This window comes from Neophocaena asiaeorientalis, unplaced genomic scaffold, assembly GCF_003031525.2.
Source record: "Neophocaena asiaeorientalis asiaeorientalis breed wild unplaced genomic scaffold, Neophocaena_asiaeorientalis_V1.1 scaffold152, whole genome shotgun sequence".
In the NCBI taxonomy this organism is placed as follows: Eukaryota; Metazoa; Chordata; class Mammalia; order Artiodactyla; family Phocoenidae; genus Neophocaena; species Neophocaena asiaeorientalis.
Window position 1 is genome coordinate 824,835 of NW_020185338.1, and position 27,536 is coordinate 852,370.

Consider the following 27,536-nt stretch of genomic DNA (forward strand, 5'->3'; position numbering starts at 1 on the left):
ACACTCAGATCCTTCTGCACTGGGTCCGTGAGCATCCCGGGGGCAGGGACCTTGGCTCGTCCCACGGAGGGCGTGACCCTTAGGGAAGTGAAGTAGGAAACCCAGTGCGCCCCTGAACTGGGAAGTCGTCACAAGAGTTTTTGTTATGAGATGTTTGGGTTTCGTCTCTTTTGGTAGTGGCATCTTTCCGGATCAGGAGGCCAGCTTTCTTATTAGGTATTAAGAGTGGGCAGGAGTAATTTTGTTTTTGTCTGCCTAGCCTGTTTTGCTTTGATTCTTCCATGACCATGCGCTTGAAGATAATGTTTGTGGCATGTGGAGAAACTCGTCTTTTCTCGCAGTTACCAAACCATTTGGGTGTGAGTGAAACCTTCCTCAGGACAACTTTGTCACCTATCTTGTTTCATAATAGTTTCGTATTTAGAAAGGGTTGCTGGTGAGGCTGTTATTTAGTGGGAGCGAAGGGGTTTTGTTTTGTTAAATACTTGTCCATTTAAAAATACACACACAGCAATCAGATAAAGCAATCAAAGACAAAGGAAGTGCAGTATAAATCTAACGAAATTATTACGGAATGCTTTTCTTTATAGAAAACATTTCAGAAAGTTTGGTACTAGAATAGACCAGTTTTTATGTGTGGGTGAGGAAGGACTCAGTGGTATGGTTATCACCAATCTTTTGACTTGACTGACATGTTATATGAATCCTGGACAAGAGAAATTTAGCTGCTTGGCTAAGGAGATTGGATGAAGAGAACCTCGAGTGGGCATATTTTTATGACTGATTTTCAAAAGCTTTGCTGTAGGACCAGATGGTTCAACACTGAAGATTTTAAATTTGTGCAATCACTTCCTGAGAATTATACAATATATATTTTTAACAATAATGAATGGTACCTAGTTTGGATAGAGTTCAGTGAAGGTAGCTGCTTAACCATGGGATCAAACGAAGCTGGATGCTAGCCTAATGAAAATCTACTTACCTGAAAGCAGTCACTCTGAATTAGCAGCGTGAATGTAGACTTAAACCTACTTCAAGAACACATTTACCCTTATCAACTTACAGGTACTTAGCAAATGAAGACTTAAAGTTCTTCAGGCATATTTCAATAGTATGGAAAGCACCTGTAACCATAGGGCCCATTGTCCATCTCATACACTGTCCATTCTGGGAATGTTTGAGCTCAACATGACATTTTCTGGAGCACTCCCTTCCCCTCTTCCACATACATTTTAACTCTAGGTCCTGGGTTTGGAGAGCCGGAGAACCAACTTTGGCCCTAGGGAAGCTGTGCATGTAGGGTTATCTGACTACAAAGGACTTTGCAACCACTTCCTCTTGGAATTTTGGTTTCTCCATTTTCAGAATTGTCTCTTGGAGTGCCCTTTGTTAAATTAAAATGTAAACTCAACAGTTGTTTATTGATATATCCCCAGTGCCTGGCACATAGCAGGTGCTCAATAAATATTTGAATGAATCAAGAGTGTTCCTTGAGCATCTAAGATGTATATGGTGCTATTTATCTAAAGTAAACAAGTTTTTCTGTAAATATTTTGTTTTTTAAAATAGGATTTTTTTGGGCTACATTGGGTCTTCATTGCGGTGCGGGCTTTCTCTAGTTGCAGTGAGTGGGGGCCACTCTTCGTTGCGGTGTGTTGGCTTCTCATTGCAGTGCCTTCTCTTGTTGCGGAGCATGGGCTCTAGGCTCACAGGCTTCAGTAGTTGTGGCGTGCGGGCTTGGTAGTTGTGGCTCGAAGGCTCGGTAGTTGTGAATCGTAGGCTCTAGAGCGCAGGCTCAGTAGTTGTGGTGCATGGGCTTAGATGCTCTGTGGCATGTGGGATCGTCCCAGACCAGGGATCAAACCCATGTCCCCTGCGTTGGCAGGCAGATTCTTAACCACTGCGCCACCAGGGAAGTCCTTCTGTAAATATTTTAGACTTTGCAGGTCTTTTATGTTCTCACATATTCTTGTGTGTGTGTGTGTGTGTGTGTGTGTGTATGTGTTTTCCCAACCATCTAAAAATGTAAAAACCATTCTTAGCTCCTGGGGCAGATTGAATTTGGCCCAAGGGCTAGAGTTTGCCAATCCCTAACTTAAACCCTAGTGCTATATGGCCACCAACTGCTGGAGTTTTTTGTTGTTTGGGTTTTTTTTTTTTTTTAGTTCTGGTGCCTGATTTCTGTCGTTTTTGTTATCTCTTCTGTTGCTGACTGCTCTTGGTGAGGTTTCTGTGCCATCTGAATTGGTACTTTCATGTGTCTACAGCTGTGAATGATAGCCAAACTTGTTGGGATTATATTTAAAATTAGTGAAAATACTGGAAAGATGCTGAGATTTGACTTTTTGACATTCGTTATGTTTTTTTTTTTGTGATTGGTGGTTCTTAACCATCTTCAGGATATTTGAAGTTTAAGAATCACCAAGTTCCAAATAAGTGGCTTAAGGAAGTGGTAATAGTACAGACTTGAAACCTCTGCCCGGGTTTGAATCTCAGCTCTGCCGTTTACTACCCGTATGATCCTGGGCAAGTTACTTGTTATCTCTGTTCTCCAGTTTCCTCCGCTGTGTTTGAGGGTTTTGAAGTGTCTGTCTCAGTGTTACGAGTGCGTAGAACGCTGCTTGGCACGGAGTGCTGGACAAGTGCTGGCCACTGTTGTTATTCAGCTGCTCGTGCTTGCCGAACTTCATAATAAGGGTGGGACCTTATTCTTACTAAGATGAGATGAACAAGTGCTGCTAGGTTGATTGTGTGGCCCCAGTTAGGCCATTTCTGAGCACACCTTTGGGTTTATGCCAGTTTCAGTTGGAGGCAGTAGTGTCTCTGGGAATTTGAACTAGTTTCAGGGAGGTCCTGAAGACTCTGGGGACAGTGAGGGAATGATTTGGTTGAAGTTACCCTTGGTGGTTTTGTGAGATATCTTGGTAAAACTGAAGATGCATTTTGTTCATCCTTGGATCCCAACACAATAAAGTCTGGGCTTGAAATCATGAAATTTCAATACCACTGAACTTTGACTATAGCAAAGTGAACTTCTGTCCAACTTTGGTTAAAGTTTGATGAGAAAGAAGTGGTTGGGGGACTTCCCTGGTTGCACGGTGAAGAATCCACCTGCCAATACAAGGGACGCTGGTTCGAGCCCTGGTCCTGGAAGATCCCACATGCCACGGAGCAACTAAGCCCGTGGGCCACAACTACTGAGCCTGCGCTCTAGAAGCCCGCGACCCACAACTGTGGAGCCCACACGCCACAACTACTGAAGCCTGTGCACCTAGAACCCATGCTCCGCAACAAAGACAAGCCACCACAATGAGAAGCCCGCGCACGGCAACGAAGAGTAGCCCCCGCTCGCTGCAACTAGAGAAAGCCCGCACACAGTAACGAAGACCCAGTGCAGCCAAAAATAAATAAATAAATTACTAAATTAAAAAAAAAAGAAAAGAAATGGTTGTGGGGACTTCCCTCGTGGGCCAGTGGTTAAGACTCCATGCTCCCAATGCAGGGGGCCGAGGTTTGATCCCTGGTCAGGGAACTAGATCCCGCAACTAAGAGCCTGCATGCCACAACCAAAAGATCCCACGTGTTGCAACTAAAGATTCCACATGCCTCAACTAAAAAGATTCTGCATGCCGCAACTAAAGAGCCCGCACGCCGCAGCAAAGATCCTGAGTGCCGCAACTAAGACCCGGCATAGCTGAATGAATGAATGAATGAATGAATGAAGTGGTTGGGGATAGTTTAGGGGGTGGGATGGGCAGGCAGGGAAATGCATAATCTTAGATGGGACCATTTTACAATTTTTTTGGTCCATGTAGAATTTGACTCATCTTGTGACTTTAAAAAATAATTTTATTTAAATTTGACTGTACAATTTGTTCTTTCCTTCTATTAAATCATCTTAGAAGTACAGAACTTGATATAATTTCCTAAAGCAATACAGTATTACTTCCATTAGGTTTAATTTCAAGTGCTTATTTTTTGTATTTTAAAGCTAATTTTTTATAGAGAGAATTTTAAAATCAAATATTTGGATTCACTGTTTCTATGTATGTTATTACATATGGTGACCATAGTCTGAGAGCCCCAAACTGAAGCATGTAGCCTGACAGCAAACAGAAAATTCCAAGATAATCCAGTGTCTGGTCACTGTATTAGGTAGCTCTTAATGTGAAGTAGCTGTATCTTAGTAGAGACTTTTTTATCGTTGTTTGAATTTTTTATTAAGGATAACACGTGTAGGCGCACACAGATCGTAAGAGTATAGCTCAATGAATTCTCATGAAGTGAACACAAGTGTGTAAATAAGACTTAGATCAAGTGACAGAACATTTACCTGCATCTTATAAGGCCCCTTACATCGTTCGTCTTCCAGGACACTAACTCTCCCTCCACCCCTGCAAGGGTAACCACTACCCTGATTTGTAACGTCATCGATTAATTGGTTTTGTCTGTTTTTGAAGTTTTGCAAATGCAGTCATACAGAGTGTACTCTTTTGAGTCTGTCTTCTTTTGTTTAACATTGATCGAGTCATCCTTATTGTTGCAGGTAGTTGTAGTTAACTCACTGTCATTGTTGCATAGTAGTCCTTTGGGAATGGAACACAATTTAGCCATTCTACTGTGATGAGCATTTGGGTAATTTCCAGCTTGGGGGCCAATACAAATAGTGCTTCTATGAACGTTCTTATACATGTCTTCTGATGAACACAGGTTTACATTTCTGTTGCTTATGTTATGTACCTAGTGGTGGGATTGCTAGATCATAGGGTAGGTAGATGTTAAGCTGTAGTAGATATTTCAAATAGTTTTCCGAAGTGGTTAAACTAATTTACACTTCCATCAGTAGTATATAATAGTTTTGATGTCTCTAATCATCTCCAACATTTTAGCCATTCTGGAGTGTGTAGTAGTAACACACTGGTAGTTTTAATATAGGTTTCTCTGATGGTTAATGAAGTTGAGCCCCCCTCTGTGTTTTTTATCCATTTGGCTATCCCCTTGTGAGTTCTTGTTTGTCTTGCCCACTTTTCAATAGAATATAAGTAGACATCTGTGTATCCCTCCAATTCACATTATATTGTTCAGTGAGACTGGCTTTCTGGGAGGAGGAATACAGTAAAAGAAAAAAGAAGTGGAGACAAGTACTCTCTCACCATCGTAGTTATGACTTGAGGGATGGATAGTGTCTTCTTTACTTCAAGTTACTTATTCTATACAAAAATATGAAGATAAACTTGTCTCAGCCCCCTTTCTCACACTCAGACTGTCTCAGTGCAGCATTCCTATTCCATTATATACATATATCCTGTATCTTTTTCAGAAGCGGAATTTTGTTCCTAGAAAATTAACTCAGGAAAAAGATGTATCTTGCAAGGTGTTGGTCTTTGGGGTCTGACCTATTGTGTGACATAGCTCGAAACAAACTGCAGGATGTCAGACAGGTTGGGTTAATGAACAGACTTGACTGGGGAAATGGAGAACTTAGAGGGCCAGAGTTAGCAGGAGAAGAAGGTGTTCTCCCATCTGCCATCATACAACAGAGAGACCAACCCGGGGTTGGGTTCATTGGGAGGGACCTCATCCACCCATTAGTCTCCCTTCTTATAGGGAAACAGGAAAGCAATAGTGTTGAGGGGAGAGGGGTGATACACAGTCTGCTTAGTTGGAGGAAGCCTGGATTTAGGTTTGGGGTGCCAGTTGTGTGAGAAAGCCAGCTGCCCAGCCCGTGAAGGGCCTGTGGGAAGTTGTTTTCTCCCCACCCCCATAACAGGAAGCCAGTGATCCCAGTTCCCAATTGGAGAACTGAGCTTGGATGCAGCCCCCTTGCTGTTTGTCCAGAAGTGAACTCCAGGGGTGGTTTTTGGACAGTTTTGCTCATGCACCAAAACTGTGTACATTATCTGCAGAGTTCTTGAAGAGAACCTTGGCTCTGTAGCTGTAAGTCTTCATAAACATGGAACAGAATTTTTCTTACTATATCAATTCTTGAGATTCTTCATCTGTTCATGGATTTGAAATTCCATGAATGAACATTTAGATGGATTAGAGATTATCTTGTTAAAAGAACAAATGTTCTAGGGAGTAAAATTCCCTTTCAGCATTAGTAATTTACCATGGAATCTCCAAAAATGTATTTATTTTAGCCACTGAAAACAAAGGAGGCTAAACTTTTATTATAATAGAGTAGTTTTTAATAAAAATGGGATTTGGTGTATTTGACAGATGATGTTTGTTTAGTATAAATCATTCTTAAATTTTTGATCATATAGCTAAATAATTGTAGTTTCATTAACGGTAGAATTATAAAATAAATGTTAACAAATGAAAATGCATGTACCTGTGTTAATCATGCTTGTCTAAAGCTAAAAATGTTCGGTTTGGCTGTGTTAATGATTAAATTTCTGTTTCGGGGAAGATACTGTACAAATCTGTTTTACAAATCCCATTTGAATTTTTTCTTTCGGAAATATTAGCAAGAAGGTTCACTTTGTGCTCAGCATTGCTTGAATAACCTGTTACAAGGAGAATACTTCAGCCCTGTGGAGTTATCTTCAATTGCACACCAGCTAGATGAGGAAGAGAGGATGAGAATGGCAGAAGGAGGAGTTACTAGTGAAGACTATCGCACATTTTTGCAGGTACTGATTTTAAACTCACTAAATCACACTTCTTAAAGAAATGTGGGTGCTGTTTAGAAAAGGATGAACCACTCTTCCTGTGGGGATCTGACTTGTTAATTATAAATCGGCTCTCGACTTTGTAGATGGGAATGCACAAGATGTTACTTTAAATATGCACACTAATGACTGTCCTTCTCTTCCCACTCTCAACCCCTGTCCCAACTACCTATCCAAATTAAACAGCAGCCTTCTGGAAATATGGATGACAGTGGCTTTTTCTCTATTCAGGTAAGTAGTCACAGGCATCTACTAAGTGTTGTTTATGTCCCAGGCACTGTTTAAGCTCAGGGTATGCTTTTCACAGTCTTTCATAGTCACTGTAATGATGTGACCTTCAGAAGTTCCTCCAGTAGATTGTGTCTAAGATTCTATACCAGAGTACTAGATTTTTATGCAGATAAACTTGACAATTAGGATGACAGGATCTTCATCTTAGAGGAGGGCTTCTTCAAAGGAGGTTGTTAATTTGCATCCGGATGCTAATAACCGTAATTCCAGTAAGTCGCAGTATTCCAAACTTACCATCTTCTGTGTAAATTTGAGAAAATACAACACTTTCCTACCTTCCATTTAAATCAGCCCACTAGGATTGGATTCCTTCATTATGGTCTGTGGCTTTTTCCTTTTTTAAATCTTATCACTCCCCTTGAATTCTGTGGGTGAATATATATGTACTTGTGAGATTGATTCTTTCATCTGTGGATCTTTCATTCCATCTCTAACACCTGTGAGGCATATCCAGAGTTCTTTAGAACTTCTCTTGGGGGAACTTTTTCTGCAGATATCTCTGCTTGTGTTCCGCTGTACTGTCCTCCTGGACTCCTCAGTCACCAGCGTTTCCAGCCAGTGCTTTATTGTGGACCGTTACAGGTGACAGCTACTGCATGGCTTGGAGCTGAGGCCTGAGCAGGCCCAGTGCTTGCCATTTCCTGTTTGTGCAATGCTGCTCTTTTTTTTTTTTGGTTGTACCACGTGGCCGTGACATGCGGGATCTTATTATACTTCCCCAACCAGGGATGGAACCTGCATCCCCTGCAGTGGAAGTGTGGATTCTTAACCACTGGACCACCAGGGAAGTCCCTGCAGCGCTGCTCTTGGTGCCAGTTCACATTTGCCCACCTCATAGCATAAACTTTTTGTCTGTATTCGTGCGTGGTTCACTTACTGCTTTGTTGGCTACCTTGGAGGGTAGGTAGTGAATTTTCAGAAATTTCCCTTTTTTTTCTCAGTTTGAAATAATGAGGTTTATCTTTTGTTTTTTTCCTACAAATCACAGACCCATGATAATAGGAGTTTAAAATTTATGAAAGCTTCAGTTTAAATCCCCAGAAATAACTCATTTTAATAGACATAAAATTATCATTATTACATATCAGGTAGTGAGTTGACTATCAGTTTTCTAAAGCAGGACCCATAGCAGCCAATTATCACATGTTTGCAGTGGACTAGTTTTAAGAGTAGCACTTACTGGATAGAAAATACATCTGGAGTTTTGAAGCAGTTTTATCTAGGAATTGTGTGGTTCTCTGGAACATTCCAGAAACTTAGGGTAAAAAGTACTCTTTTAATGTTACGTTTGTAGATTATTTATGGACTTAGTGATATATCTAGACACACATACACACACTTTAAAAACCATAACCTTCTGGGGAAATTTATATATGAACTACAATTGTGTATACAACTAACATGGCTACACTACTTAAATTTGGAATTTTTAAAAGTTGTTATTTTTTTATAACAGGTTATAAGCAATGCCTTGAAAGTTTGGGGTTTAGAACTAATCCTGTTTAACAGTCCAGAGTATCAGAGGCTCAGGATCGATCCCATGTAAGATTTTATTTTGCTTTTCCTACATTTGATTTTTAAATTTATACTTTCTTAAAGGAGAAAAATACATCTTGCATGCTTTTGTTTTGATATTCCCCGTTTCGATCCCTCAGGTTTTCCTAGTTCACCTTTTGCAGCTGTCTGTGAACATCTGCCCACTGAGCCTTCCTGACACCTCAGTGCCTGGCAGTGCAGAGCTGATCCTTGAATGGGGTGTGGTGCCATCGTTTTTGCACGGCATCACTTATCTGCACAGAGATTCATACTGTTTTGTAATTTTTTAAAAATCAGTGATACTTAAAACTGTGAATATAATCCTAAATCATCATAGGTTTTGTGTAATACTTTCCAATAGACAAGCTAAATGAATATGAACTCTAGTATTTCAACTTAATATTATGTATGTTTTTCTTCCTGTTTCTAGAAATGAAAGATCATTTATATGCAATTATAAAGAGCACTGGTTTACAGTTAGAAAATTAGGAAAACAGGTAATGCTTCCCCTCTTCCCCTGTCTTTTTCCTCATTCTGTAGCTCATTTGCAACTGAAGTGTAAGGGATTTGTGCCTTCGTCTTTAAGGCGCCTGTCCCTTTCACTTCAGTTGCAAATGAAACTCACCAGTAATGTGTGTATGTGGCCTGGTTTCAATAGAGAGAGAGAGGACATAAGTAAAATTCTCTATTTAATAAGACAATACAGCCGTGGTTACTTTTAATATGTTTATGAGTTTTTATGTTGTAAAGATGCTCTGTCAGTTAACTACTATTTTCATGGGCTTGTATTAAGCATAGCAAGGTCACAAAGCCTGAAATAGTGTCTAGCATGAATAAAAATTTCCAGTCGTGTTTGCTTTTGCTTAACAAGGTTATTCGCATTCCAAAATGCCATGTAATATATGTATCTGCATAAATCATTTCTATTTTTTCTAAAAAAAGGACATGGAATGTGTTTTGAGCAAGGCTTTTTCTAAGATCAAGAAAAGTACCTAAAGGGTTATTTTTTTAAAATAATTGCCAGTGATCTTTGTATACACGATACCATTTTTGAAACAGAGTTAAAGTCCTTTTTCTTAGAATTTTGACACTTTGAAAGAGGATTATTATTATTTTTTGGCAGTATTTATTTATTTATGGCTGCATTGGGTCTTTGTTGCTGTGCGTGGGCTTTCTCTAGTTGTGGCGAGTGGGGGCTACTTTTCATTGCGGTGTGCGGGCTTCTCATTGCAGTGGCTTCTCTTTGTTGCAGAGCTTGGGTTCTAGACACGCAGGCTCCATAGTTGTGGCACGTGGGCTCAGTAGTTGTGGCTTGTGGGCTCTAGAGCGCGGGCTCAGTAGTTGTGGCACATGGGCTTAGTTGCTCCGCGGCATGTGGGATCTTCCCGGACCAGGGCTCGAACCCGTGTCCCCTGCATTGGCAGGGGGATTCTTAACCACTGTGCCACCAGGGAAGTCCGGAAAGAGGATTATTGAAAACAGGCTAATGTAGTAAAAAGGAATGAATTATTGATACATGTAACAACATGGATGAATCTCAAAATAATTATGCTGAGTGAAAGAAGAACCTAGACACAAAATACTACATACCGTATTGTTCCATTTATATAAAAGTGTAGAAAATGCAAACTAATCTATAGTGACAGAAAGCAGATTGACTAGTGGTTGCCTGGGGATGAGGAGGGCAAGGAGCAGTGAAAGAGGAGGATTACAAGGGGCACGGGAAAGTTGGCAGTGACGAATATGTTCACTCTTGGTTGTGGTGATGGCTTCATGGGTATATACATATGTTAAAACTTTTCAAATTGTATACTTTAAATATGGCCAGTTCACTGCATGTCAGTCATACCTTAATAAAGCTGTTTTAAAAAATAAACTAATACAAAACAAAAAAGGAAATGAAATCAAGAAAGTTGGATTAAATCAATACAAGATAATTCAAAAACAAAAGCCCTGCTATTATCTTTTAAGTCTGCTGCCTAGAAGCAGCTTCATCATAACTGATTATTTCTTAAGGTCCCTCCTGGGGGAGGGCAAAGAGCAAGTAAGGAGGTGTGGTGTGATGCAGGAAAGACTGACCCAGGTGGGAATCAACTCTGGGAAAAACCAGGGCAGGACAACTGCCAAGGTTATTTAACCTCTGGGTTTTATTTAGATCTTTAAAAATATGATCAAGTATTCTTCACTTTCAAGATCTGAAGACTTAAATTCTAGAAATTCCTTTGTATTGATTTGCATGTAAACTTACGTTATTATTTTGAGAAAAAAAATTTTTTTTTGTATTTCTTTATTTACTTTGGCTGCGCCGGGTCTTCTTTGTGGCACGCGGGATCTTTGTTGCAGCATGCGGGATCTTTAGTTGCGGCATGTGGGCTTCTTAGTTGCAGCATGTGGACTTACTAGTTGCGGCATGCATGTGGGATCTAGTTCCCCAACCAGGGATCGAACCCGGGCCCCCTGCATTGGGAGCACAGAGTCTTACACACTGGACCATCAGGGAAGTCCCCAATTTTGAGAAATTTTTAAAATTTTAGTTCTTCAAAATTGAATTTACACATTTCAAATTATCTTTGACAAATACAGGAAATGTCAAAGTATGGCTTATCATCTTTGGTTCTAATTTGTATTTTTGTTTAAAATTGTATTTTTCCCTATAGACTCTTGTCTGAGGTCCCTGTATAAAGAAAAAGATGACTGAGAAAAATATTATCTCTGTGAAAATCCAGGAAAAGTAGTTGGTCATGTTGCTGATAGTAACTTCTGAAACTTTTGTATCTTGTGGGTTAAACTAGGAGGCCCATGAAGTAGTGACCAAATGATGTTACTTACATGCAGTAATGGCTTACTTTTTAAAATGAGTTGGCACTTATAAATTCTCTTCCTGGAATGTCTGCCTTTCTCTCAGTTGAACTATTTTGACCAAGATTATCAGCAGTGGGAAAACTGGGTAGTTTTCCTTTTTCTTCCACCCTCAATATAATATGATTAGATGAGGATTTTGTTGGGCTGTTCCTTTGAAAAAAGACTTAATTGTCGCTATCAATAAAGATACTTTAAAATACTGGCTATCAGTTTCTTTTCTTTTTTGGAGGAGGGATTTAAAGCTTATGGCTTTAAGCAAACTTTTAAAACATTTAATAGTGATAAATTTGCAACATTCTATTTCAGTTTTTTAGAATCACATTATTTAATTACTTAAAAAAAATCTTGATTTGACATGTTTTCAGTCTTTAGACAGTCTTACTAAGTTTAGATGGGTTATATCTATTCTTAACATGTGAAACTTCCTTATTTCTTACATGTGCACTAACTTAAACATTGACAACTTTTTTTCCAGTGGTTCAACTTGAATTCTCTCTTGACGGGTCCAGAATTAATATCAGACACATACCTTGCACTTTTCTTGGCTCAGTTACAACAGGAAGGTAAGTAAAGACTGAACATTTTATGTTACCTTTTGAAGTAGCCAAATAAAACTATTTCCTTAGAAGTGAGTGTAACAAGGGGCTTCCCTGGTGGTGCAGTGGTTAAGAATCTGCCTGCCAATGCAGGGGACACGGGTTCGAGACCTGGTGCGGGAAGATCCCACATGCCGTGGAGCAGCTAGGCCTGTGCGCCGCACCTCCTGGGCCTGCGCTCTGGAGCCTGCGAGCCACAACTACTGAAGCCCGTGTGCCTAGAGCCCGTGCTCCGCAACAAGAGAAGCCACCGCAGTGAGAAGTCTGCGCACCGCAATGAAGAGTAGCCCCCGCTCACCGCAACTAGAGAAAGCCCACACACAGCAACGAAGACCCAACACAGCCAAAAATAAATAAATTAATTAATTTTTTAAAAAAGTTAAAAAAAGGAGTGAGTGTAACAATATTGTTTTCGTGGCAGCGGCAGGGATATAATTTTTATGTTTTACGTGGTGAGCTTTAGGCTGTGATTTGGATGATAACCGCTCATTTAGCATTCTTGCTGACACTTGGCCCTCCCCTGGGAATGCTGATTCCTTTGCAGCCCTTCTACAGTAATGGTTCTTTTGTCTTCTGTACCCCACATACCACAGAGCCAAGGGGAGGTGTAGGTATTCTTCTTGCTCCTCCTTGCCCCTTCTTGGCCACTCTTCCCTAAAAACTCCAGGTGCTTTGAAATACATGTCACGAGATTAAACTCTACCCCATGCTCCTTTGTCGTCTTTGCACTCTGATCTTCCTCCTTTTCCACTGAAGATTTTAGGATCCGACTCACTGTCATCTCTCTACTTCAACTCCTTTCATCTTTCTTGGTGATTTCTACATCAAAAATCAATCCAATTCAATCTCTTCTTACTTTCAAAGATCATTTTCTTCACTCTTGCCTTGCCATTACCAACTACCACCTTCAAATCCCAGTTATAAGCATCCTGCTCTTTGACTATTGCCCCCTATGTTTATACCATATTTTTGGGTTTTTTTAATTTCCAACAATTCTTTAAACCCTACTACAAACCTAAACATTCCCCTTACATCCTAAAATCCTGTATTACCCTGCTTATTTCCAGTAATCCATCATTATAATAATTCTGTTGCATTTCTCAACTCCTTTGTCCTTCTCTCCCTCCATCATACTTTTTTTTTTTTTTTTTTTTTTTTTTTTTTTGCGGTACGCGGGCCTCTCACTGCTGTGGCCTCTCCGGTTGCGGAGCACAGGCTCCGGACGCGCAGGCCCAGTGGCCATGGCTCACGGGCCGAGCCGCTCCGCGGCATGTGGGATCCTCCCGGACCGGGGCATGAACCTGCGTCCCCTGCATTGGCAGGCGGACTCTCGACCACTGCACCACCAGGGAAGCCCCCTCCATCATACTTCTAAGACAAAATCCCAACCCTGGTTAAAACCCAATCTTGGGCTTGTGCAGTCTTCCATCAGAACAGCTGAACATGGCTAAAGATAAAATATGATTTATTTTGCTTTAAATTTATAATCACAAATTTTTAAAAAAAATTTTTATATGATCACAAATTTCAAATGAGCCTTTAGTGCTGCTTGACATCCCTACTATGTTCTCTCGGTTAGTTCACTTACCACTGTCCAAGGTGATGATTTCACAACTTCTGCCTTCAAACATCTAACCACTCCCCTACCCCTTCCTGACTCCTAGCTTATGGCCTTCCTTTATATTCTACTACGAAAACAGGAGCAACCAAAAGAGAACGTCCTCATTTTTCTACCAGCAATCTATCACCTTGTTTCTATCTCTACCTGTGCTTTGAGCCTATTAAAATAGATGAATTGTCCCCTGTTCCTAACCAAGACCAACCTCTCCACTTTGGGGCTAGATCCCAGCTCCTCCCACCTACTCAGGATCTTTGCTTCTGCTTTTGTCACTCCACTCTCCTGTGTGATTAGTTTCCCCCTCTTTTCTGTATTATTTCTATCAGCAGAGAAATACACTTTTTCTCTCCATTGAGTAAAAAGAAAAAGCATCTTTAACACCAGGAAACTCCAGCTGTCTCCCATTTTTATTTTCTCCTTAGAATCATCTCTAGGGTGTTGTCTCCTATTCATGAACTCATTCCAGTTACACTGTCATAACCAATGTGTCACTGAAAACCCTCTTCTCAGTGTCACCAATGACCTCCACATTTGCCACTGCCAGTATTCAATTCTCAGTCTTCCTTTGACCTCATCTTTTTTGAGGGTATAGTTGATTATATCCTCCTTTAAACAGAACAAAACAAAACTTTCTTACCAAGTATGTCAAACAAGTATAAAGTATGGAAAATAATGTGATGGATCCTCACGTACCCTTCTCTCCGCCTCAACAAATATCTCATGGCCAGTCTTGTTTTACCTTTACCCTAGCCACTTCCTTTTCCAGTTTATTTTGAGAAAATACTAATTGTCTTATTATGTTCTTTGTAGGTGTCTTTTTCATTAAAATCTTTAAAAAACAAGGACTCCTTAAAAATATATATGTAGTCACAATACTATAATGACACATAAAAATTTAATTACAATTCTGTAATAACATCAACTAGCCAGCCAGTGTTCAAATCTCCAATCTCCTTGGTTAATTCTTCTGGGTTTTTTTTTTTGTTTTTTTTTTTACAGTTGAAGCAGGTTGAAATAAAGTTAATTGATTCCATTGCATTGCTGTGTCTCTAAAATATATCTATAGGTTTCTTCTCTTCTTAATTTTTTTCCTTGATTTATTCTTTTGAAGAAAATGGATCTTTTGTTCTCTTTCCCACATTCTAGATTTTGCTGGTTGCATCATTTTTTACGTCTGAGCCCTGGATGCCCAATAGACTGGTCCTTATATCTAGAGGCTGGATCAGATTCCAGTTGATTTGGGGAGGACAGAATTCTCTTTACAGATGGTGGTGTCTAGTTAGCTCTCTTTTTGTGATTTGGGTAGCTATTGATGATCAATGCCTAGTCCGTTATTTCACTGAAGACTGCAAAATGGTGATATCAGATTCCTGTCATTCCTTCATTTATTAGTTGGAGGACTTCTATACAAATAAACTTTCCCTCATCAACTGTTTGGTTATCCTGAAGTATAGTTCATATAGAAAAAGCAGGATAAATATTTCTTTTATCAGTTTTTTAAATGAGTCCGTTTCATAGTATCCTTCCTCCAAAGGTAGTTGGTTTGTTTCTGAAGTGTCAGTGTAAACAAATCCATTAAAACCATAGTTCATTTGGTTTAGTCCATTGTAATTATTATTCATGTTGATACACAAAATTGTCCCATCTTGGATGAGTGGGAACCTTTTGAACTTGACTCCCAAGCTTCTGAAATGACCACTCTAGCCTTTTGAAGCCCTTCTTTCTCATATAATAAGAATTTTCAGTCTTATCTTGTATATTTCCTGCCGTTTTAGTAATGGTGGTTAGAGATCACAGTCTGGGCACTGGCATGCTTATTGCTACCAGGTTGGTTGTCATGTACCTCTCTCCAGTTTACATGTAGGATCATAGTGTTGTAACTTCTTTGACTTTATATACTTGTATCCCTTTTCTTTTATGCCTAAAACCTTTGTTCCTACCTATATCCTCCCTTCTTGAAATACTGTCTACACAAGGCTTCCAGGCTTCTATGGAGGTTTACCTGCTGCTTGGCTGCTTCTTTCAGATTCCTTTTATAGATCTTACTCTTTTCAATCTCTAACTAATGAAGTGACCCAGAGTTCAGTCTTTGGACAACTTCTTGACTGCTCTCCCATTATTTTAAATATCATCTCTAAATAAAGTCTATCTGCCAGTAATTCCTTAGACTTTTATCTCTTGCCTAGACATCTACACTGAACTCCAAACTCCTAACTTTAACATCTGCACTCAGAAGTCCAGAAAGCATTTTAAACTGAACACATCTACAAAAGATGTATTTTTTTTTTCTCCCCATATATGCTATCCCTCAGGTTTTCCATTTTAGTAAGACCCACTCTGCTTGCACGCTGGTTCCTATATATTTTGTTGATAAAGCAGCCTAGAGTGCTCTTTTTAAAATGTAATGCACATTATGGCACACCTTCATTCGTCAGCCCTTCAGTGGCTTCCTAGCACACTTAGAATGAGATCTAATCTTGAATGAAAGCCAAGATCCTTACAGTGCCACCTCCATAAGGCAGTTTCTGCCCTTCCTGATACTCTTCATGGAATAGCATCGCGAGCTGACATAGTTTATTCTAGACTCTAGAAACAATTTTATTGGTGTAAAACATGTTAAACCATCTGAACTCTGAGCACACTTGTCCTTGTGAGAAACAAATGTTAAGTGTATTATGATTTACTCTTTTGAGTTTTTCCAGTAACAGTCCTTTTCATCTTTGTTCATTTGTTTCATTATCTGTTAATGTTCACAAAGAATATCCATAACAAGCACCAAAGTTGAAGAAAATTTATGGTAGAAAAATGTAAATTGAGGGACTTCCCTGGAGGTCCAGTGGTTAGGACTCTGCACTTCCAATGCAGGGACACGGGTTCGATCCCTGTTGGGGGAACTAAGATCCCACATGCCACGTGGTGCAGCCAAAAATAAGAAATGAAGAAAAACGTAAATTGATTAGAGTGACTTAGGTGTAGCCCACCCTTATTTAGCTATTGTGTGGCGTATCCAGCTGGGGAAACCCTGGCTTTCTAGAATCGTATTTATAAAAAATTCCACTGGGCCGGTGTAATGTTTTCAAAACATGAACTGCATCTTCAACACCTTGACTAGATTTGGGATATTGGCTTTCCAGCTCCTGTTTTCAGTTTGGAGGGATGTGTATGTGTCAGTGTCAGGGGCAGGGGCAGCAATTTCCACAGATGACTCATTTTACCCATATTACACATTATTACACACATCCTCTGATTGTGTCCTCAAATAGCCCTCCAAGGAAGGCACAGTATAATCTATGTAGCAGTTGAAGAAACCAAGACCTAGATGGGTAAAGGGGTTTACCAGAGGCCAGGCAGCTAGGAAATAGAAGAGAGAGGGGATTAAAACCCAGGTCATCTGATTCCAGATTCCTTGCTCTTCCTTATTCCTTTCCTCGCCTCTCTGGTATCATTTAGTGTAACCTACTTGGTCAGGCACTGTTTTAGTAGATCCCTTTACAGATTCGATTACTTCTCATAGTCACTCTGTGAGATGGCTCTTCCCATTTTACAAGTGAAGAAAGCAAGGTTCAGAGACTATGTAATTTGTTCTAGATCACCCCACTAGTAAGCGTAAGAATCATTATTTGAACCCAGGTACTCCTGACTCCTCAGTCTGTGTCCTCACTCCACTGTTCTGTGCTGCCTCTCTATCTGCTGTTGTTTTTAATCAATTTTGAATCACTTGCTAACTGTTTTAGTTTATTTTTGCCTTTTTTTTTTTTTAGGTTATTCTATATTTGTTGTTAAGGGTGATCTGCCAGACTGTGAAGCTGACCAACTCCTACAGATGATCAGGGTCCAACAGATGCATCGACCAAAACTTATTGGAGAAGAATTAGCACAACTCAAAGAACAGAGGTAAAATTGAGCTTGCAGTATGGAATGTATGATAGTATTTCATTGCAAAAATTAAATTTTCATGCTTACACTGAAGATGAGGTCCTTTTATTATTGGTGATGTTTTTTAGACCTTTATGTTTTAGTGAAGTTTATTGGTTTAACCATGGATCAACTCTGAATTATTTAAATATACTTAGATTCACATCACAATAAAACCTTTATATTATTAGACCTTGTCTGCCAGAAAATATGTAAGTTTTGACTTACATAAAATAAAAATCTTTGGTTTATAAATGTCTCTGTTATATCTAAAATAGAAGAGTGATCTGCAGTTATTTTTAGTGCTTTTATTCTTTAGAGTCCAGAAAACAGATCTAGAACGCGTCTTAGAAGCAAACGATGGATCAGGAACGTTAGACGAAGATGAGGAGGATTTGCAGAGGGCTCTGGCACTAAGTCGCCAAGAAATTGACTTGGAAGATGAAGAAGCAGATCTCCGCAGGGCCATTCAGCTCAGCATGCAAGGTATGGACATTCCAACACATACTTTATTCATTGTTGAAGAATTGATTCAGATCATTCTTAGTTCTTCTGGAAGTTAATGTACTATTGGTAGAAGTTCTTGGACAGTCACTGCAGAAGCAATAGCTATGTACAATCAGTTATTGTTTTTTAGATTTCTTTTAAAACAACTTTTTACGGCTTGTGTTATATTAGGACTAGTTTTATTTTTATTTCTGGTTATTCCACTTGGTTATAATACTGTGCTAACACAATAGCAAACTGAGGTCAATCATTGTGAGGTCAGTGGGCCCTTACCCAGACCAACTGTTCTAAAAATGTATGCTAGTGCACATGAAGGAAGGCCTGGACAGAGAAAGTAAATTGATTTTACAAAACTCTAACAATTAGTGGCTGTGCAGCTTACAGCTTAAGCCCACTTTCGTGAGCCCACTTTTTTAGTGATATAAGCCCATCAGCTGAGAGTAAAGATGCATCCCTCAGGGAATCCAAGCTGAGGGAGTTGTCTGGGATGTTGTTCAAAGGGGCTTACTTAAAAGTGTGAGAGGTTTTCTTTTCTTTTTTTCTTTGATAGTTTTGTTTTTGTCTAATGTGAATTTGCCTTCTACTTTCTAATGAAATTACTTGTCAATCGAATTCCTTAAATATCTAAATAAGGAATTCACAGGTGTGCCAGGAGACTCATGAGTAGTCCATATGGTGTGCAGGCCCATTTTGGATTAGTAGAGCCTTGCTAGATTAGCCCAGTAATGGACAGACACCAGCTTTAATAGTTTTAGATATTTCTGTGTACTTTCCTTTCCTTTCCACTTTATTTCACAGTTTGTGCAGAATCTCTGATTGGTGCAATAATGAAGTAAGAACGTGGAAACATACTTAAGTTGTAGTACCCAAATGTTTCAGGATAGAGGGATACAGAGAATGGGTTTGTTTTGTGATCATCCACTTTGAGTTGCTTCTAGGGATTCTATGCCTTTGAAAGTGCAGATTCATTTCTAATAAGAGAGCACACAAGTGTGGCGTTAATTATTTCTCCTACCAAGTTGGTCGTTGGGCTTACCTCCTCACATCCACTACATCACAGATGGGTAACAGCTTTGGCTCTAGTGGACACAGGTTAGATGTGAACTGCCTTATTCAGATTCTCCCTGAGACTTTCAGAGCCTTTCTTACATTTACAGAATGGTACAGAATATTTTTGAGAACAAAACTTTTCAAAAGTTCCTTCACATAAGTATAAACATATTATTGCTTGATTTGGTAAATAAAATAGTTTTCTGTTCTGTTTTATTTTGTTTTCAGGTACTTCCAGAAATATATGTCAAGATACTCCACAGACGTCAGGTACACATCTTACTTCAGAAGAGCTACGGAAGAGAAGAGAAGCCTACTTTGAAAAGTAAAGTAGTTGGTACAATATTAAAATTGCATATTTAATATTTACCTTGGCTGTTTTGTCTATTTGTAAACATACAGCTTTGACTTAAACCATTTATTTTATTGAGGTTTCTCTCCTTTTTTAAAATACTGGTTACTGCCTGACCCTATGAGCATTTGAATGTATTTTTAAAAAATTTGTAGCTAGGGCTTCCCTGGTGGCGCAGTGATTGAGAGTCCGCCTGCCGATGCAGGGGACACGGGTTCGTGCCCCGGTCTGGGAAGATCCCACATGCTGCGGAGCGGCTGGGCCCGTGAGCCATGGCCGCTGAGCCTGCGCGTCCGGAGCCTGTGCTCCACAACGGGAGAGGCCACAACAGTGAGAGGCCTGTGTATCGCAAAATAAATAAATAAAAATAAAAATTTGTAGCTAATAAACTGTGAAATCAAATATAGTTTTAGGGGAAAACTTTGCCCTAGTACTAATTAAATTTACATGAAATAGGGTGAAGGAAACCCTGTAAAATTCGTCATCAAAAGGAAAATGGAATTGGGTCAAGGCAAGAGCAAAGCCTAATGATCCTTTGAATGTACTTCTTGGTTACTTGGACCAACCCTGCGAAGTTCTCCTGTGAATTAATAGGAAAAACAGCATTTGCGGTAGGGGAACATGCCCCCAAATAGAAGTGATGGTTAATTGCTCCACTCATTGCCACGGTAGCGGGGTACTGCAGGCCCATCAGCATCAGGGACATGAGGGTAACCGTAAATCTGAATCATCAGCTCCTAAAACCTATAAAATTATCCTTTCCAGTAACTGTCACTCACGTCTTCATCCCTTTTTCTTTTTTTAATGATATAACTTAATCTTAAGATCACAAGATCTATAATGATACTCAGATCCTCTGATCCCAGGTCAGAAAACAAAGGCCAGTGGCTGAGTCTGGCCTATTATTTACTATATTTCAACAATTCTAAGGTGCACATTTTTTCACAGGTCAACATCTCTGCAATTCAGAAGACTCGTACACATCAGAGTTGGTAGTACTTCAGTAGTATATAGAATGTTAGAGCATTTTACATTTGATGGTATAATGAAGATAATATTTACTTTGTTTTCTGTTTTTTTTTTTTAAGTCACAGCTCAGAAGTATATGAAGGAAAGTTCTGATCAACTGACATCCTCTTAATGTGAGATATTTCTAGTCTTTATTCAGTGATAGATTAATGGTCTTAATGTGAGATATTTCTAGTCTTTATTCAGTGATAGATTAATGGATTTAATTATGTTTAAAATTTCAAAATAGTGCTTATTAGTACTTGTCACTCCCTTTTAAATTTTAAAATTAACTCTTTTTATTTTTTAATTATGATAAACTTCAAATTTATATAAAAGTAGAGAAACCAGCATAAGGAACCCCTATTTATCTGTTGCCCAGATTTAACAGATATCAGCACATGGGCCATCTTGTTTTTTTTTTATGCCCCCATCTCCCATGCTTTCTACTCTCCCAGCCCCAGGGTGGGATTATTTTGTAACAAATCTAAGTCATCATACTGCATCTGTATTAATTTCTGTGTGTGTCTCTAAAATATATGTTTCTTTCTTAATATAGCCAAATGCTCTTGTCATACAATAATGGAATAATTATCACATATGATTATTAATGGTAGTTCTATAATATCATCAACTATCTAGTTGTTGCTAAAAATAGCTTTAAATGTTTAATTCGATTAAAAAATATTTTGGAAATTTTATTTTTAGAGATATCTAAATTAAAAAAACATAATCCTACCTTTAATAACTGATGTGAGTGTTTTGGCAGTCATACGCTTCTAGTCACACAAACGCCCATATATTGTATATCAGTTATACCCATTTTCCCATGATACTAAATATTCTTTGTAATAGGCTATGTTATATTTCATAAAATGAATTTATGGGGCTTCCCTGGTGGCGCAGTGGTTGAGAGTCCGCCTGCCGATGCAGGGGACGCGGGTTCGTGCTCCGGTCTGGGAAGATCCCACATGCCGCGGAGCGGCTAGGCCCGTGAGCCATGGCCGCTGAGCCTACGCGTCCAGAGCCTGTGCTCCGCAACGGGAGAGGCCACGACAGTAAGAGGCCCGCGTACCGCCAAAACAAACAAACAAACAAACAAACAAAAAAAAAACAAACAAAAAAATGAATTTATGTATCACAGTTTATGAACCTTTTGATTTTTGCTATTATAATAATGCAATGAACAATCCTTGTATTGACTTTATGCCTCAAACCTCTCATCATTTCTGCTAATTATTCTGAGAATTTCAGATTACTAAGTTAAAGGACATGAACATTTTTAAGGCCTTGGTACAGATTTCTAAACTGCTCTCCAGAACAGTTTCCAAGTGATACTTCTGCCATGCTTTTTTTCAGACTTCAATTTTTTCCAGAATAAAATGGTCCAAACAGACATACTTTATAGAGAAACTATAAAATTCACAAGTACGTGTAAGAAAAAGAAAATGTCTTTAAAATATAAAAACAAATCCCTCTTTTTTTTAAAAAAAAAGGTTTTTAGATTTTTTTGGATTAAAAATGTAGAACTTCCAATGAGTTAAACTTTTTAGAATACAAAGGATAATGCAGTAACATTCCATAATGACTAAGTAAGTTATAACAAGCGCAATGCCAGCTATAACTAATGCAGGTGTTTTATTCAACGTTGCACCCTTTTTTAAATGTTTGAGTCTCCTTTCTGACTGGGGCAGTTGATTGGGTAAGAAAGTACTGTGATGGTTTCCAGCTTCAGCTTACTATCCTCTGCCTCCTGGTTTGGCCTTGAAAATACTGGTGAGAACTTGAGTAGAACTAGAGAATATTTTACAGTTACTTGTTGCTGACTAGAGATAAGAGCTAACTTCTTGGGGTTTCTTTTTAACTTTGGCTAGCATTCAGAATCTTGTAGGACTCATTAGTGAAGGAGCTGAGAAACTAATTTTTGCCTTTCAGTAGAATTCCTGATTACTACACCTATATGGGTCCTTGTCTCAATACCTTCTATTTTGGAGAACTTGGCTCTAAGGTTATGGAGCCGTTTCTTCCCTCTGATTCTTTCCAAACTGACCCTGGTGCTAATTTGTTTTTCATTGAAATGTATAGGTTTTTTTTTTTTTTTCCCTGTAGAGTGTTTGAAGCTTCACACTTAATATAGTAGCCACAGTGTTCATGCATTAAGCATGAAAATGCTGTTGAAAGTCTACCTGTTGCAAATTCATAGTTTATGAGTAAGAGTTGTTAAGTGATATTTTCGTAGCCATGATATTTTTTCCAGTGGTAATCTCCAAATCCATGGTACCTATCATAAAACCCTGAGCAAAACTCTGCTGTGTCAGCTATGTCATTGTAAAACCTTAGCTCACATGTTATGTGCATCAGATGAGGCAGTGTGTAAAACTGTTCTGTAAACTGTGAAGTAGCCTACAGGTATATGTCAGTGTTATTAATGCCTTCTCCAGCTCTGAATACCACAGACCCAGACCGGGGTCCCTCCTAATCCTGTGTTTTAAATATAAGCAACAGGGCTTCCCTGGTGGCGCGGTGGTTGAGAGTCTGCCTGCCAATGCAGGGGACACGGGTTCGTGCCCCGGTCTGGGAAGATCCCACATGCCGCGGAGCGGCTGGGCCCGTGAGCCATGGCTGCTGAGCCTGCACGTCCGGAGCCTGTGCTCCGCAACGGGAGAGGCCGCAGCGGTGAGAGGCCCGCGTACCGGAAAAAAAAAACAAAAAAAACCCGAAATAGCTACCAGTGACTCCTTTTGTACAATGTGTTATTTTTGTGGTGAAAATACCTTCCCATTAATTTGCCTGATAAATTCGAATTTTCTAAGTTTTCTAGGATCAGAACTGTGATGCTTTTCAGTAATTTATATGAGACTGATTGCTCTTTTTTTTTTAATTGAAGTATAGTTGATTTATAATGTCGTATTAATTTCAAATATAGAGCAAAGTGATTGAGTTTTAGATATATATATTCTTTTTCAGATTCTTTTCCATTAGAGGTTATTACAAAATATTGAATATAGTTCCCTGTGCTATCCAGTAGGATCTTGTTTATGTATTTTATATATAGTAGTGTGTATCTATGAATCCCAAACTCCTAATTTATTCCCCCCATTCCCCTTTGGTAACCACAAGTTTGTTTTCTATCAGACTGCTTGCTCTTGCCTTCTTTTGTGGTGTTCATGCCAGTGACTCTTCTGTTGTGTGGAACCGTTTATTTTCCACGTGAATATTTTTTCTCGTGGCATATTTATTCTTAGGTTTTGTTTTTTAAATACACATTCACTCTTGAATGTTTCAGGCAGCAGCAGCAGCAAGATCCACCAGGACATCCATGTGAAAAGCCGAACACAAGTTCAGGAGCACTTGACAGTGATCTCGGTACGCCTCTCTGATCCTATATCCCATTTGTTATCTGCATGCTCTGTTTGACACCCAGACTCCATGTGATTTTTAGCTTTGTAGGCTTTTTTTTCTCCTCGCTTTCATTATATTGAAACTCTTGAAGGAATTGGTAATGTACCAAACTTTCTTGGCTTAAGGAGTAGGCTAACTCCTTAGTGTGTATCCTTAAGTGCCCTTGAAGCACTTAAACAATGTTTTGCTTTAAAATTGTAAACATCACTTGCAACTTCACAGTAATTCGTACATTCTCCAAAAGTTTCTCAGAGATAATGAATATTAGTAGGTGGAAAATAAGTTCATTTTACCACTGGGAAAACTGAAAGCACCTGAGTGTAGTCCAGATTACAACAAAGAAATCGAGAGTTACTCCTCAGGCCTTGGTTTAATAATAGGTCTTAAACTTTGGCCAATTATTGGTAGTAGAAATCGAGTGAGAAGGAAACTGTACATGACAAAGAACTTTTAAGTAGAATATGTAAAGAACTCTCAAAACTAAAATAAGAAAACAATTCAAAAAGATGAGTGAAGGATTTGAACAGACACTTCACCAAATATATGGATGACAAATAGCACATGAAAACATGCTCAACATCACTAGTCATTAGGGAAATGCAAATTAAACCCACAATGAGACACCATTACACACCTACAAGAATGGCTTAATAAAAAATTAAATTAACAATACCAAATGCGGCAAGAATCAGAGCAACTGGGACTCATACATTGTTAGCAGGAATGTAAAATGGTACAGCAATTTTGGAATACGGTTTACTATTTTCTTAAAAACTTAAACATACACTTAACCATGTGATCCAGTAGTCGCACTCCTAGGTATATAACCGAGAGAAAAGAAAATTTAGGTTCATACGAAATCTTATATATGAATCCTTACAGCAGCTTTGTTCGTAATAGCCCCAAACTGGAAACTGCTTACATGTTGTCCTTCAGCTGGTACATGCCACAGAAACTGTGCTACATCCAAACAGTGGACTACTATTAGCAATAAAAAGGAATGAATGGGTACTTTTTCCTAATCATTCTGCTAAGTATAGCTAACAACCCCAGACATTTGTATAAAACAAATATCAGAAGAATCTGAAAGGTAGAAGATAGACTGGCTGAGAAGCTCAGGACTAGAGGAAGACATAGTGGTCAGTATTCTGGATTTTCTTTTTGCCCCAAGAAAAGCCTGCTCTATGGAGCCAAAAGGGACTACTTGGCAAGACAAAAACTTTTAGGTAATAAACACTCTAGTCCAGCCAGCCTGGACTAGGTAAATAAACTGGTCCTATTGCCACCCTACCCCATTGACAAAGGCCAAGTAACGTAATGAGGCACATCTCCCGCCTCTCTGGGCCAGAGTGGTGTCAGAAAAAGCCAAGTGGAGAGCTGGGATTTTCTTTTCCTCCAGGAGACAATGATGCCCCCTTTCCCATGGTGTCAGTGGTCTTAGGGAGCCTGGACTTCCACCTAGCAATAAAGAGGCATCCTTCTGGCTTGTCGCCTGGGTGATGTCAGAAGAGGTATAGTGGAGAATCAGGCCATCACTGATTTGAGGCAGTAATGAGGAGACCACCCCCACAGTGCCAGTGAGAAGCAGTAACGAGGCATTCCAACCCCTCCCAATCAGGCAGGTATCAGTGGGAAGCCGGAACTCCCACGGATGTTCAACAGTAGTGGTCACACACACCCTCTCCCCATCTGGAAGCAGCGGGGCACCACCCCTTTTCTGCCACTGGTGCTCATGTCAGAGGAGGCCTGCTGAAAGAGGAGATTTAAATAAGATTCACGGGACTTGCCTGGAGGCGCAGTGGTTAAGAATCCGCCTGCCAATGCAGGGGACACGGGTTCAAGACCTGGTCCGGGAAGATCCCACATGCCGCGGAGCTACTAACCCTGTGTGCCACAACTACTGAACCTGCACTCTAGAACACGGGAGCCACAACTACTGAGACCACGTGCCACAAGTACAGAAGCCCGTGCACCTAGAGCCCGTGCTCTGCAACAAGAGAAGCCACCTCAATGAGAAGCCCTCGCACCACAACGAAGAGTAGCCCCCGCTTGCCACAACTAGAGAAAGCCTGCGTGCAGCAATGAAGACCCAACGCAGCCAAAAATAAATAAATAAAATTATTTATTTAAAAAAATAAGATTCACGTTCTTATAAGATAATACCCCAAATATCCAGGATTCACTTAAAAATCACTTGTCATATCAAGAGCCTAGAAAATTTCAACTTGAATGAGAAAAGACAATCAGTAGACACCATCACCAAAATGACACTGATGTTAGAATTATCTGGCAAGGATTTTAAATTAGCAGCCATCATAAAATGCTCCAGTGAGCAGTAATGAACATGCTTGAAACAAATGAAAAAAATAGCCTTAGGAAAGAGATAGAAGATATAAAGAAGAACCAAATAGAAATTTTAGAACTGAAAAATCACAATAACTGAAATTTTGAAACTCAGTGGACAGACGCAACAGGTGGATGGAAGGACAGAGAAAAGAATCAGTGTGAACTCGACAGAACAGTAGATATTACCCATTCTGAGCAACAAAGAGAATTAGACTGGAAAAAATTAACAGAGCCTGAGACCTGTGGGGAAGATCTAACATTTCTGCCATGAGAGTTCCAGAAGGAGATGAGAAAGAGGTTATAGCTGAAAGAGTATTTAAAGAAATAATAGCTGAAAATTCCCCAAATTTGGCAAAAGGTACCAACCTACGGATTCTAAAAGCTGAGTGAACCTCAAACAGAATAAACCCAAAGAAATCCATGCCAAAACACATCGCAGTCTAACTTCTGAAAACTGAAGACAAAAAAAAAAAAATCTTAAAATCAGCTAGAAACAGCTTGCCTACAGCAATTTGCGTGACATCAGATTTCTCATCTGAAATCGTGGAGGTCAGAAGGAAGTGACAGACATTTTTCAAGTGCTGAAAGAAGAGAAGTCTCAACCCAGAATTCATGAAATTTTCTTCAGGAATGAAGGGGAAAATAATGGCTAAAGGAAGTTCTCTAAACAGAACTGTTAAAAAGTAATTTTGAAACATCAAGAAGGAAAAAAGAACAGTAGAAAGAATAAAAATATGGGTAAGCACAACAGAATTTCCTTTTCAGTTTTCTAAATTACATTTGATAACTGAAGGAAGAATTGTAACATTGATTTGGTTTTTAGCGTAAAATATAGGAAGTACTAAAGGCAGTTACAAACTGGGGAATGTAAAGGGAGATAAGACTTCTAACTTTCATTTGAACTGGTATAGCCACTCTGGAAAATAATTTGGTAATTTCTATAAAAACTGAACATACATTGACCATGCAACCAGCAGTTATATTCCCATTTAATACCAGATAAATGAAAACTTCCATCCATGCAAAAACCTGTACATGAATGTTCATAGCAGCTTTATTTGTCATGATCAAAAACTGGAAAAAAACAAATGTCCTACAGTAGGTGAATGGTTAAGCACACTGCAGTACCTCCATACCACGGATACCACTCGGGATTAAAAAGAAACCAACTGTGGACACATGCAATAGCTTGGATGCATCTCAAGGGCATTATGCTGAGTGCAAAAAAAAAAATCTCAAAAGATCTTACACTGTATGATTCTATGTGTATAACATTCTAAAACGACATTTATAGAGATGGAAAGCAAATTAGTGGCTGCCTGCAGTTAGGGAAGGTGGGGGGGAAGAGAAGTGGGTGTGACTAAAAAGGGATGGCA

At 39.3% G+C, this 27,536-nt stretch overlaps 1 protein-coding gene across 6 annotated transcripts in view; it reads left to right on the top strand.

Annotated features, from left to right (window-relative positions):
• Positions 1 to 27,536, top strand: part of ATXN3 (ataxin 3) — a 31,610-nt gene that overhangs the window by 544 nt on the left and 3,530 nt on the right. Inside the window, exons 2-11 of one of the 6 annotated variants that reach the window (XR_003002049.1) lie at positions 6,474 to 6,638; positions 6,864 to 6,908; positions 8,425 to 8,510; positions 8,935 to 9,001; positions 11,842 to 11,929; positions 17,342 to 17,474; positions 17,815 to 17,981; positions 19,281 to 19,377; positions 20,493 to 20,546; positions 23,699 to 23,778. Coding sequence is in view for 5 of the 6 variants with exons in the window: in XM_024736307.1 (XP_024592075.1) it covers positions 6,474 to 6,638; positions 6,864 to 6,908; positions 8,425 to 8,510; positions 8,935 to 9,001; positions 11,842 to 11,929; positions 17,342 to 17,474; positions 17,815 to 17,981; positions 19,281 to 19,377; positions 23,699 to 23,778 (928 nt within the window). In the remaining variant the exon portion in view is untranslated. Of the gene's footprint in view, positions 1 to 6,473; positions 6,639 to 6,863; positions 6,909 to 8,424; positions 8,511 to 8,934; positions 9,002 to 11,841; positions 11,930 to 17,341; positions 17,475 to 17,814; positions 17,982 to 19,280; positions 19,390 to 20,492; positions 20,547 to 23,698; positions 23,779 to 27,536 lie in introns of those variants that run through there. The other 5 variants (XM_024736308.1, XM_024736307.1, XM_024736311.1 and 2 more) reach the window with 5 other exon arrangements.